General features: G+C 35.7%; 1 protein-coding gene across 1 annotated transcript; it reads left to right on the plus strand.

Annotated features, from left to right (window-relative positions):
• The first annotated feature begins 532 nt into the window (after nucleotides 1-532).
• Nucleotides 533-10616, plus strand: LOC145765334 (tyrosine-protein kinase-like). The gene is made up of 5 exons (XM_082577138.1): nucleotides 533-709; nucleotides 1508-1669; nucleotides 2623-2804; nucleotides 2877-3036; nucleotides 9377-10616. Exons 1-5 carry the CDS (start codon nucleotides 679-681, stop codon nucleotides 9586-9588), a joined length of 747 nt encoding a protein of 248 aa, XP_082433264.1. The 5' UTR covers nucleotides 533-678; the 3' UTR covers nucleotides 9589-10616.
• Nucleotides 10617-11844: the final 1228 nt, after the last annotated feature.

Below are 11844 nucleotides of genomic sequence, written 5' to 3' on the forward strand. Positions count from 1 at the left end.
GCTGTTAAAGTGAATTGTGGCGAATGCTTGACAAATTAATTTTTCAGAAACAAAATACTAAAATGCAAGATATCATAATGTAAAAATTGGTAAGAAATGACATTGATAGCCCAACTCGTCGTAGAGTAAATCTTTGAAGCTAGGAAGAAAGCTAACATAGAGGATACAAAATATTAAGAATTAGGATGCAGCTTATAATGTGAGAAAACGTAGTAGGCCTATATGACTGGAAGGGTCCAAGAATTCACTTGTTTGAAACATGATTAATAGAAATGCATAGGCCAAAACAAAATGAATTTTTAGACAAACTAAAGTTGTTTTTCATTTTTAGCGCACTGGTAATACCCGATGATATTGTAATGATAAAATAGATTGAGTTTTGTTTTTAGATGCATGATCAGGCTAAATCAGATCATTTGTATCTACATTTGAGAAGTAGGCTATCATAATTACATTTAAACTAATGTTAGTAGTCTAAGTACTTTTGCTTTTTGAGTTTCATATTGATTTTCCGTTTAAATTGATTAAAAAGATGATATTTTTTTGCTTGTTGCGTAGACTTTGGATGAGTGGGAAATTGAACGATCCTTTTTGAATCTTGGTCCGCTGTTAGGTTCTGGACATTTTGGTTCTGTCTACAAAGCCACTTTGCAAGTTGCAGTCAAAAACCATGAAACCATGCAAGTTGCAGTCAAAACATTGAAGAAAGGTATTCCAGTAAGCCACATAAACGACAAGAAGCTGATGATTTGCAGTTATGTGCAATCAGATATCAGCAAGTTTATCTTTTGTAAAATGACTACAGACAGTGCACACCGTTTCGGCCTTCCGGCCTCCTCAGTGCAGTAGGTAAACTGGGTATCGTCATGGAGATATATACCTCCATGTGACATTTTCCCATTTGTGGTGCCTAAGTTCCAAAAATAGTACTACTGCCAAACTTGCCAAAGTTATCAAACTGCAAGCCGTGAGTTTTGCACAATGCATAGCAAGGTGCCTCCAATAAAGTGAAAAGCGTCCATAACTGCAGACAGTGAACACCGTTTCGGCTTCCGGCCTGTAAAATATATTTTTTCAATACAATAGAGCATTTTGCTGCACTTGTACAGTACTATATGCTGGATAAAAAATTATTGAAGTATTCTTAATGAATCTAGTGACTAGTCGATAGCAGATTATTTTGATAAAATAGTCTTGTCATTTTTATAGCTTAATTATTTAACATTAGTTTTAGGACTTGCAAGGTGGTGGCTTTTTTGTGCTGCAAAAGATAAATCAAATTTAAAATGTGACAACAGATCAGTGAAGAAATTGAAATGCAACTTGCATAAATATTTTGTGCAATATGCATTTCACTTCCTTGAACATCATTCAGCAATGTAAAGTGGACAGAAGTTGTATTCACTTTTTTGCTAGGTAGCCTACCCACAGTCATTCTACCTTAAAAAATCTTATGCCAACAGTTTTAGATTAGTTCCAGTTAAATATTTTGTAATTGTATGATTAGGATGTTTGGAATCTGAAAACTTTTTGAACGAAGCTGACGTCATGAAGCGTTTGATTCACCCTAGAATAGTTCAGCTGTACGGAATTTGCACAGATGAAGATCCTTTCTACATCGTAACCGAGTTATTGCCACATGGTGACTTGAAAAATTATCTCAAGAAAGGTAAGTTTGTAGCTATAAGAATATCGTCTTATTGCTTTTAAATGCAGCACGGTGTGAAAACGTAAGGAAATAATCACAACACGAAGTACTAATTTTTACAACGATTGGTTATGCTTAATTTTTCTGCTTAAACAAATTCTTACTCACAAATGAAAAACCGAATTATTAAGTTGGTAAACTTTGTTTACTGTGGCTTTTGTTAAGTGTTGGTAAGCGTACCAAACAAAGTTGAATGAAATGAACAAAAGTTTCAGAAAATGACAATTTATTGTATCAGCTGTTTACCAATGAATCATTAAAGCAAGATATTAAAGTAAAATATCGTCAAGAAAAAAATTAAAATTATTAAAATATTGAATAGGAGAAATTAAAACAAGTTTATAAATGAGCAGAGTATTTTTTTTTTGCATGAATAAGAAAAATTGGAATAAAACAAAAATAACTTTTTATCCTGAAACGAATTAAATCGAGATAAATACGTTTCAGCCATAACGAAACCAAATATTGTTCAAAAATGTTGTAACTGCCTTGAAGCGTTTTTATTACAACATGCGTTTCGAAGTCGAAGAAATCGTTGTACTTAACGGTTGGTGCTAGCAACGAAGGAACTGATCCAAATTTCCACAATTAAGTCAAAAGTGAACTTGAGCAGTAAAAATACTAACCCAACTTATTACAGCACATGCTACACCATTATCCAATACGGAAACTTAATTCAGCAGAAACAAGTCAAGCCGTTTATATAAGCAAATTGCATTATATGCGTAGTGTAGGTTGATAGTAGATAATAAAAAACTGTCCCAGACGATTCGAAATTATTATGATAATGTGATTTAATTATTTTTAATCTTACAGATGCTTTAAAGTTTAAAGTTTAGGTTACCATGAGACATTATAACAGTTGTTTAGTATTCAAAACCATTTTTTAATCTTTGAACACAGTGGTTTTGCAGGAGATGGACAATATCTTGATGTTCCTCAGTTAGTGGAGATTGGAGCACAAGTAGCCTCAGGCATGGCTTACTTGGAATACAACAAATACGTTCACAGAGACTTGGCGGCAAGGAATGTGTTGGTTGGGGAAAACAATCTGTGCAAAATTTCCGATTTTGGATTTGCAAGACTAACAATCCAGGTTAGATTTCGTCCATGTAAAATTAAACATTGATAAATTTGTTTTTGAACCAAATTGAAACAACTATTATAGGATGACATATACAAGGCAAGTAACCCAGAAGTGAAAGTTCCAGTGAGATGGACAGCACCTGAAAGTTTAATGCATCAAACATACACAACTAAATCTGATGTTTGGTCGTTTGGAATTTTGCTCACAGAAGTCATTGTAAAAGGAATGATGCCATATCCAGGTAATCTTATATTCTTTTTGTACTAGGAAATGGTTGCTTCATTGTTGTGCCTAGGTGAAGAATTTCTAGTGTTCAACTTTTAGCATAAAGTATGGAAAATTGAGTACGTAGTACTCAAAGGTGTGATAGACATCAGTTCTTGAAACCAAAGTATTGGATTCAGCACTGTTGAGAATACTTTGTTCCCGGTACCAATGAAACCTTCGGCCCAAAATCAAAACACTTTTAAGAATGCTTTATATCCAAAAATATGCGTGATTTCTTCAAATTTCTGGAATCCTTGGAAAAGTTGCAAGCCCTTAATTTCATCGCTGGAGGGGATACTACAAAGTCCCCAATAGAATCCCCTTCCAACGGTACTGATTGAATTTGTCGACTTCATGATATCCAGTTTTTAATGCAGCAGATTTTAACTAATAACACAGGCCAACAACTTCTTATCCTTTCTCTTTGCTGTGCTTATCTAGACTATATGTTTATCTATTTGCCTATTTACAGACAGTGGCAGACTGTTACGCCTTGGTGCCTCATCAAATTCATCTATAGCCTATAGGCTACAGCAATGATTACACAATAAATACTACCAATAGCCTACTACACAAATATGCTCAAAGTCCAGCAAAACAGACAAGCAGGGCAACTTCTATCAAATATAGTTAATGTATAGTGTAGCGGACGTCCTATAGCTTTGACTATCGGCCCATACCTATTTGTGAATATGTGTCCTACAGCAACATTCCGAGCGCGGTAGTGCGGCGGAATGAACAAAGAACAATGTCTAGACTTCTTGGGTATACGTATGGATTTATTGTAGAAATGAATCTTTCAAGTCATCACATTAAACTTAAAGGAGTGCAAGTTGCAACCATCTTTCCAAGAATAAAACGCAACTCAAATCATAAATTAAACTCGTCACCATTACTAGTCTAGAATCATGGCTTGAATTTCAAAAGAACTGAACGATTGACAAAAATAGTATTGGAAAGATTGGGCCGATGAGAGACCGAGCCAAAAAAAAAAACAATACTGGAAAATATTTCTCTCTTTCTGTTTTTGTTCTCTTTCTGAGGGGCTCGACGCTAGACGAGTCTGCTTAACCGTATTCAGACTGGGTTCTCAAGGGATTCCTTGAGTTGGGGGGAGCATAAAGCGCCCGCGTTTTTTTGAACGTTTGTTACGCCTTTGATATGCATGCTGTCACTTACATATTTTACAAAGTGAAAGAAAATTTATCTGACTTTCCAACAAATTCAAACTTGTCTTCGAATCATGTGTATATCTATAGCTGTAATAGATTTATTAGACAGCAGTCAAATCGCTAAAGTTAGATGTAAATTATAATAAAGAAACAAAGCTTGCTCTGCTTGAGATAATGACGTCACTGTAATCCCGCGTCACACTTTGCGTTCTGTCTCTCACACTAACAACCGTAACGGCTCATCAACTGCCTAGAATCTATTTATTCTGTTATTTTCCAGCAGGCAAAAGTGCGCCAATATTATATCAACTCAACGTTTGACCACAGTGCTTAGACGTGAAAATTGTTTATTTGACTTCAGTTTGTTTGGAAAGATGCGAAGATCGGAAAAAGCTGTTGCTTGAGATGTAGGCAGATTTCTGTCAATATTTGCTTCATTTTCGCAATTTCAAATTAGAGGTACATCTAAAGACGAAAAACTGATATAGACAAAGCAACCAAACTTTGAAGTAGGTTATTGTAGGAAGAATATGTCCGCCGACAAAATCAGTTATATTTACGTAAGTTGAATAACTGAGGACATTGAAATCTGGCAATGTTGAGCATTACCTGCCACCTAGAATCAAGTCCCAATAAACTGGAATAATAAATTGTATTTGCTTGCAGCTTGACAATGCCGCAATGCTTAGTCACTGATGACATCCGTCAACCGATCTTCATGTTTTTACACCAAATAGCTGTCGCTCATCGTTGAATCGACGAATTAACAGCGCAGTTTTGTCGGCTAGAAAATTACTGAATAAAAATGGTTGCGGATGCTGTATAAATTGTGGAGAAAAAAACACATCAAAATTCGACTTATAAATATTCGACTTTTAAAGTTGACCGATTGCGAAATGAAACAATTTTACTATCAAAAATATCATCAATTTTGACTATCCAGTTTTCTCCATGTAATCAATCAATCTACTCTGTTCCCAGCTTGTAATGCTACAATTTTTGCGTTGATTTATTGTGCAATTATTTCGATCAGCGTAAAATAAATGGTTTTGTTTCAGTCACGGACAGAAGCAACCAGGCCCGTAGCCAGCCGGGGGCCAGGGGGGGCCTCGCCCCCCCCTGAAAAAAATTTTCCCCTCCTGGCAAAATCCCAACATTCTTGAGCAACAGCTGCAATTATAATGATTTTTGCCCATTTTCCCGTTGCACAGCTCCAACTGGCCCAATTAACTACAATTGTTATGTTTAGTTAACAGCTATGATGATTAAACAATTTCGCCCCCCTCCCCCTAACTCCTCTTTTGGCAACCTCAACAGGTTCAATTCAACCAAGGCCAACACGTGTTAGGTTGGTAAAAAAATTGTCAGAAACTGTGTAAAATAAAAATGTTTTGGGAAAGAATGATAACCTAACAAAGAGGGAATGGATTTCCAGCAGGCCTACAAACCGGTACAAATTAGGCTATACTTAATTCTTACCATTCTTAAATTCTTACCATACTTAATTCATACTTAATTCATACTTAATTCATACCCATTACTTACCATACTTAATTCTAAGGGTCAGTGATAACCAATCTGTGCAGTGATAAACCAAATTTGTGCAGTTAAGCAGTGTTTATTTTTTTTTCTTCAATCCAATCAGTGTAAATAAATTTTGTTTCTAGTTTTCTGATCTGTGAAGTGTTCAACCTTGCAGCAGATATTGCTACATTTGAATCTAGCACTGCCGTTTGTGAGTGTAGATTCTCAGTGTTAACAAGGGCTGACGCTCCACTAGACGGAGCATGTTACAACCAAGACAGGCAAACTTAGTGCTTATGGCCTTTGAACATTCTGTATCGAAATCTATCGATTTAGACTTGTTTGTGAGACGGCTTGCATCCAAACATCCGCGACTGCAATTGCAATAGACTAGCTCACGGTTGTATAGGCGGAATGTAATCATATATATCAAAATCCTCGGCACTAGCTTCTTCGAGCCAGTTAAAGTTTTTGCTCGTAACAAGTACCGCTATTTATACAACAAGTCAACAATTGCTTTGTTATGTTGGTCATTGTAATATGGTTGCCGTGATAAGAGACCAGTGTTGGTCTTAACCAGTGGCGTAGCCAAAGGGGGAGGGGGGGTTACAACCTCCCCCTCTTTGGCACGCGTGTGACGTCACGATATTGAAAATGATGCTTTCAGTCTCTTTATGCTTGAGCATGATGTTTTCAGTCTAAAAAAATTTGCCTAATTTTAAACAAAACTGCATTAAAAGAGCGAGTTGTGCCAATACCTAACATTCAAACATCTCAGCCAGGAATTAGCAACAAGAAAACATAGAGACTTAGCTTTATTTCAGAAAAATGCTGAAGAAAACATGATCTTATCCTTTTGCTATGCCACCTGACAGCACCATTTTACAGGAATATTCATACCCACATTTTTGTTGAAAATGCTCTCAGAATGCACTAAATTCAAAGTAATTTTTCAAAATTTTCTGGGGGAGGCTCCCCAGACCCCCCGTCGCTGGGTGTCGTCTTAGGCGAACACGCCGTCGGGCTTCGCCCGCCGGTCGTCAAAACCTCTCAAAATTTCTGGCTACGCTGCTGGTCTTAACACTAAACTGACATAATGCAATTTTTGTGGATACCGGTGTTTAAGAGGTTAAAATGCCAAAATCATTCAAATTTTTTCGGCCTCCCCTAACGAAAAGTCGGCCCCCCCTTGCTCTGCGGTCTGGCTACGGCCCTGGAAGCAACTGTATGCAATTTACGCCAGACGCAAATCAGTAATTGATATCATGCAGTGCAGTGTCTTCTTCACAACTAATCAAATTACACGCGCGATAAGCTCATTAGGCGACTCGGCTTGGCAGCTTTGAATAAACAATCGTTAATCTGTCACTCTTTCTATAAAAGAAACCAACCAGGCGCAATCTGCTCTCACTCCAGGAGCAAATCAATGTCAAGGTACATGCTAAAAACGGCAAAATATCTCCCAAACCGAATCAGGTATAGCCACGAAACTTTAAATACGTTTAGCCAAGTAATATTTAGGAATTTCAGCTTAGTAGCACGTATGCCCATTAAAATACAATCGTTTGAAATTGGCGCGGGCACATTATACCAGCCCCAGTCTTAATACGGTTAAAGGCTTTCAAAGTTGCTAGGAATGCCAGAGCGGTGCTCGCAATCGATATAGCCTACATACTGTAAGCGCTGTGGCATTCAACGTGTGGGATACGACGTTAAAGAGACGTAAAATTACGTATACGTAAGTGTTAAATTACCGGTTCAAGAATCCGCTTAACTTATTGGCATTCTAAACTTCTAAAAGAAGCACACAAGTACTTAACCACGTCTTAAACTCCTAAAGCACAAATACTTGAAGAAATGAACAAAATTGAACAAATATAGTACGTATTAGAAGCTTGAAGAATTCCCAGCTAACGTTTCATACATCTGAGCGACACAATGTCCTAAACAGGTTTCATGACGGTAACAAGACATAGAAAACACACAAGACCGCAGGACGCTACATACACATAAATACCTTAACAGTCTTTTTGGCCCTTATTGGGATCATTAGTTTTTATACACGCACTAGAATTTATTTAGCCTAATAGAAATTATTTTCAGTTTAAAAGATTCTGTTTGAATAAGAACATTTTAGTGACCCCAATAAGGGTGAAACAGGTTTTTAGGTGAATAGTAACTACAGTATATTTGATTCGCCAACTACCAGTGCCGACCGCGCGTATACACGCGGTCACCCCTGGACCGTACTGGTCATTTGAAAAATAGATAAATCTGGTCTTTTTGTTTGCCAAACTGCATGAGTCTGACTGTTTTAGAAAGAGGAAGACTTGTATTGTCTAAAAGTTGAAAGAAATTACAAGGTTTGTATTTAAATTTTTTCTGCAATTATCAATTATTTACAAAAAACTGTCATTTTTTGTGTAAAGTGAGGTATATCCAGTTCTTTCTTCGCAAACGCTTCAATACCTCCGTGACAACCTTTGTGTGACAAGCGTAGTACTTGCCTGACATCTACCGGTGAAGTTTATCGCAGTTTGAAAATTTTTTTCCGATATCTAAACGGAAGCGAAAAAAAGTCAAAAAAACACAAAATTTTTGTAGTTTGTCAGAAATTTTAGCATTTTAAAAAGAAAATACACAAAATTTGTAAACATACTGTAAAAGACTGTTGAAAATGCAACAACTTTCATGTTTTGATTGTTTTTCTAGCAGTTACGGTTCTCAAAATACAGCAGTTCAAAATCAAAGCCTTTGCTCAAGCTAAATCCTAAAAATTTTATCAAAAAAAGCGTGGCACTGAAAGGGTTTTATAGATAGCATTCAGATGATCTATCACGCTGATTTATGCTTTGCGTCTAAATTTGCAGCAGCTGGTTCATGAGTTGAGATTTTTTTGAGTAGGACCTGGACTTCTGCAATCAGGCAAAATTTGGGATTAGATAAACTGTTTTGCAAGATTGACGCTCTGTAGTTCAAACAGTTATCAAAAGGAAAACAGGCCAGAAAGCGTTTTAATTTTTAAAATGTAGCCATGTAAATAAATCATTTCTAACATTTTATATGCACTGCGGTTATTTAAAGGTACAATAGCTTTCCCTCAGCAGACTGACTTTTATTAGTAACTTTTTTATAAGGCTTTGCAAAATAAAAACATATACTCTAGGCAAGGGTGTAGTCTAGGGGGGGGGGGGGGGGGGTGAGGGAGAGCAAAAGAGCCAACGAAATAATTTGTTATATTGCTATTGGAAAATTGTACAAAAGTTTATTAAATGAAATATTTTTATAATCAAATTTATGCAGCGTTTACATTTTAGACAACACCACAACTTTGCTGTTACCGGCTTTTTTATTAAATCATCCGTTGGCACTGCCAAGCTTCATAGGTGGTTACGATATAAAGCTGGGCAAATATGACGTCGCATTCCGAATTTGATTAAGTCGGAAAAGCAACCAGGAAAACTACTGAATTAGGCTGAAAGTATTCTTAAACCGGATCACCAACATGTAGGCCTACTAGAATTTTTTTGCTGGCTATGCCCTGACTCTAGGGCAAGGTTACTCGTTGCATAAAAATGAAAATGCGTTTACTTACTTTCTAAAAATTGCACTTTACAGAAATTGCAAACAACCACGAAATTTTGCCTATGTTGCTTCGAGGCTATAGAATGCCTAAAGAACTAATGCCAACTTGCCCAAGCAAATTGTACAAGATTATGCAAGATTGTTGGAATGGGAATCCGAAGCTTCGTCCTTCCTTTGCAGATTTATTTGAGAAAATGGAAAACTTTTATGGAACCAACGGATATGATTCATTCAATTCAAATTGAATATGAAATAAAAAAAAAGTGAATTCTGTGCGAAATCAAGTAGTTGATGAAATTAGTGAAAGCCATTTAAAATACATGAACAAAGTCACGCCGCTTCTTTTCTTGTTGACTATATGTTGCAATATTTCATATGTTTTCTCTTGTAGCCTGCTGCTAGTGAACAAAGAATGTAAAATTATCAAGCGCTGTATATTGATTGTTGTTGAGAACTTTTAATCTTCTTTATTTTTATTATTTCATAAAACGTTGAAGATCGATTTTGAGCAAAAATTCAAGATCCTAGAACGGTGGTTTGATTCTCGGTTTAGGCAGCTGAGAATCTTATGACATGATCAGTGTTCCAAGTGGATGACTAGAACAACTTTTAATCAACATCAATACCAGCACGAACAAAAGTGTAGATTTGCTTGCCCCAATAATCTGATCTTCAACGATGGTTCAATGCTTGTTCTATTTCTTAGTTTTGAAATTGCCACATTTTTTTCTTAAAAAATTAGTCTAAGAAAAAGCGATAGAAGAGTGTGCAAGGCACAAATAAACAATTTATGTCGCCACACATCAAAAGCATTGTCATCCATGGTTCTGTGTAATCGGTCACTGTGTGTAAACAGATTGCAATTATTTAAATTGTTTTGATCTAGCTATCACTTATTTTCAAGCACTTTATCTATTATGGTTAAATGCTATCAACATTCTCTTGCTCAAACACGTGAAGAGGCGTTAAAAAGATAGAATTTTTTTAGTTTTTGCGTTATGTAGGTAAAATAAAAAACATCAGTCGGAAACATAAACAAAAGTACTGAATAAATGTGCCTTGCAAGAAATCTTTCCTGATGTACTCAAAAAGAGTCTGATAATATCTGTACAAAAAGTTAGTTCACCTTTACACTTTACAGATTTGCGACCAATTTCGTTATTGCCAACTTTTGCCAAAATTTTCGAAAAAATTCTATATAAACGGACGATGAATTTTATTGACAAATATAATATTTTAACCCCAGCTCAACATGGTTTTCGTGAAAATGATTCAACAAGCTTAGCATTGACAAAAATTTATGATGATTTACTTTCTAACTTGAATCATCATAAATACACATGCTCGGTTTTTGTTGATTTAAGTAAAGCTTTCGATACAGTTGATCATGGCATACTTTTAAAAAAAACTTCACCATTATGGCTTTCGTGGAAAGTTTTTAAACGTTTTAACATCTTATCTAACAAATAGAGTGCAAAGTACAATAATTAACGGTAAGAATTCTAATTTTAATGTTGTTAAATGTGGTGTCCCACAGGGGTCAATCCTTGGTCCATTGCTTTTTCTTCTTTATGTGAATGATCTTCCAAATGCATCTTCTTTTTCAACTACACTTTTTGCTGATGACTCAAACTTTTATATGTCAGATAAATGCCTGTCATCTCTCCAAAAAAATGTCAATAGAGAAATAGAAAAAATTGATGTGTGGATGAAATCCAATAAACTTTCATTAAATTATAGTAAAACTACTTATATGATCCTCTGCAACAAAAAAAGTGCAGCAGAAAATTTTAGTCTGTCCATCAGTGGCCGATCCATCGAAAGGAAAAATGTAGGCCTATAAACTATCTAGGTGTAACTTTGGATGAGCGATTGACATGGGATAGTCATATTACTAATCTTAGAAAGCAGCTTGCAAAGGTCTGCGGCATAGCATTTAAGCTGAGATACATTGCCCCTTTAACAGTATTACGGGCTTTATATTATGCTTTGTTTCAATCCAAGATCCAATACTCGATTATAAATTGGGTAGAGCAAACTCTACATTGCTTGCTCCACTACAAGTGTTACAAAACAAGTTCATTCGATCCTGCTTATTTTTACCGAGGTCAACAAATACAACTGTTCTTTATCACCAATTTAATGTGCTCAGAATTGACGATATTATTAAATTAGAAACTGCAAAATTTATGTACAAATATGTGCACAAAATGCTGCCCCAGCCTTTGCTGGCTGCTTTATTTTTGTAAATGAAATTCACCATCATAAAACCAGTCAGAACCCAAAAAATGATTTATATTTGCCTTCTACAACGTCAAACTCTGGTAAGAAGATGCTATGTTTTAATGGAGTGAAACTATGGAATCAAGTACCAAAAGAAATAAAAGAAAAGTCTTACAATGTTTTTAAATTTAAATATAAATGTTTATTAAAGAATTTGTACAATGATCACTCCTGAAACGTATCATCCGCTTATTTCTCTACACAATGTTTTTTTTATG

This window comes from Aplidium turbinatum, chromosome 2 (genome assembly GCF_918807975.1).
Source record: "Aplidium turbinatum chromosome 2, kaAplTurb1.1, whole genome shotgun sequence".
Classification (NCBI taxonomy): Eukaryota; Metazoa; Chordata; class Ascidiacea; order Aplousobranchia; family Polyclinidae; genus Aplidium; species Aplidium turbinatum.

Bases quoted from the DNA above. Each gene is read 5' to 3' on its own strand.
- LOC145765334 (XM_082577138.1), top strand. From the start codon at position 679: ATGCAAGTTGCAGTCAAAACATTGAAGAAAG. The intron at 1,670-2,622 runs GTAAGTTTGTAG...GTGGTTTTGCAG, and splicing joins GAAAAATTATCTCAAGAAAG to GAGATGGACAATATCTTGAT. The intron at 2,805-2,876 runs GTTAGATTTCGT...CAACTATTATAG, and splicing joins TTGCAAGACTAACAATCCAG to GATGACATATACAAGGCAAG.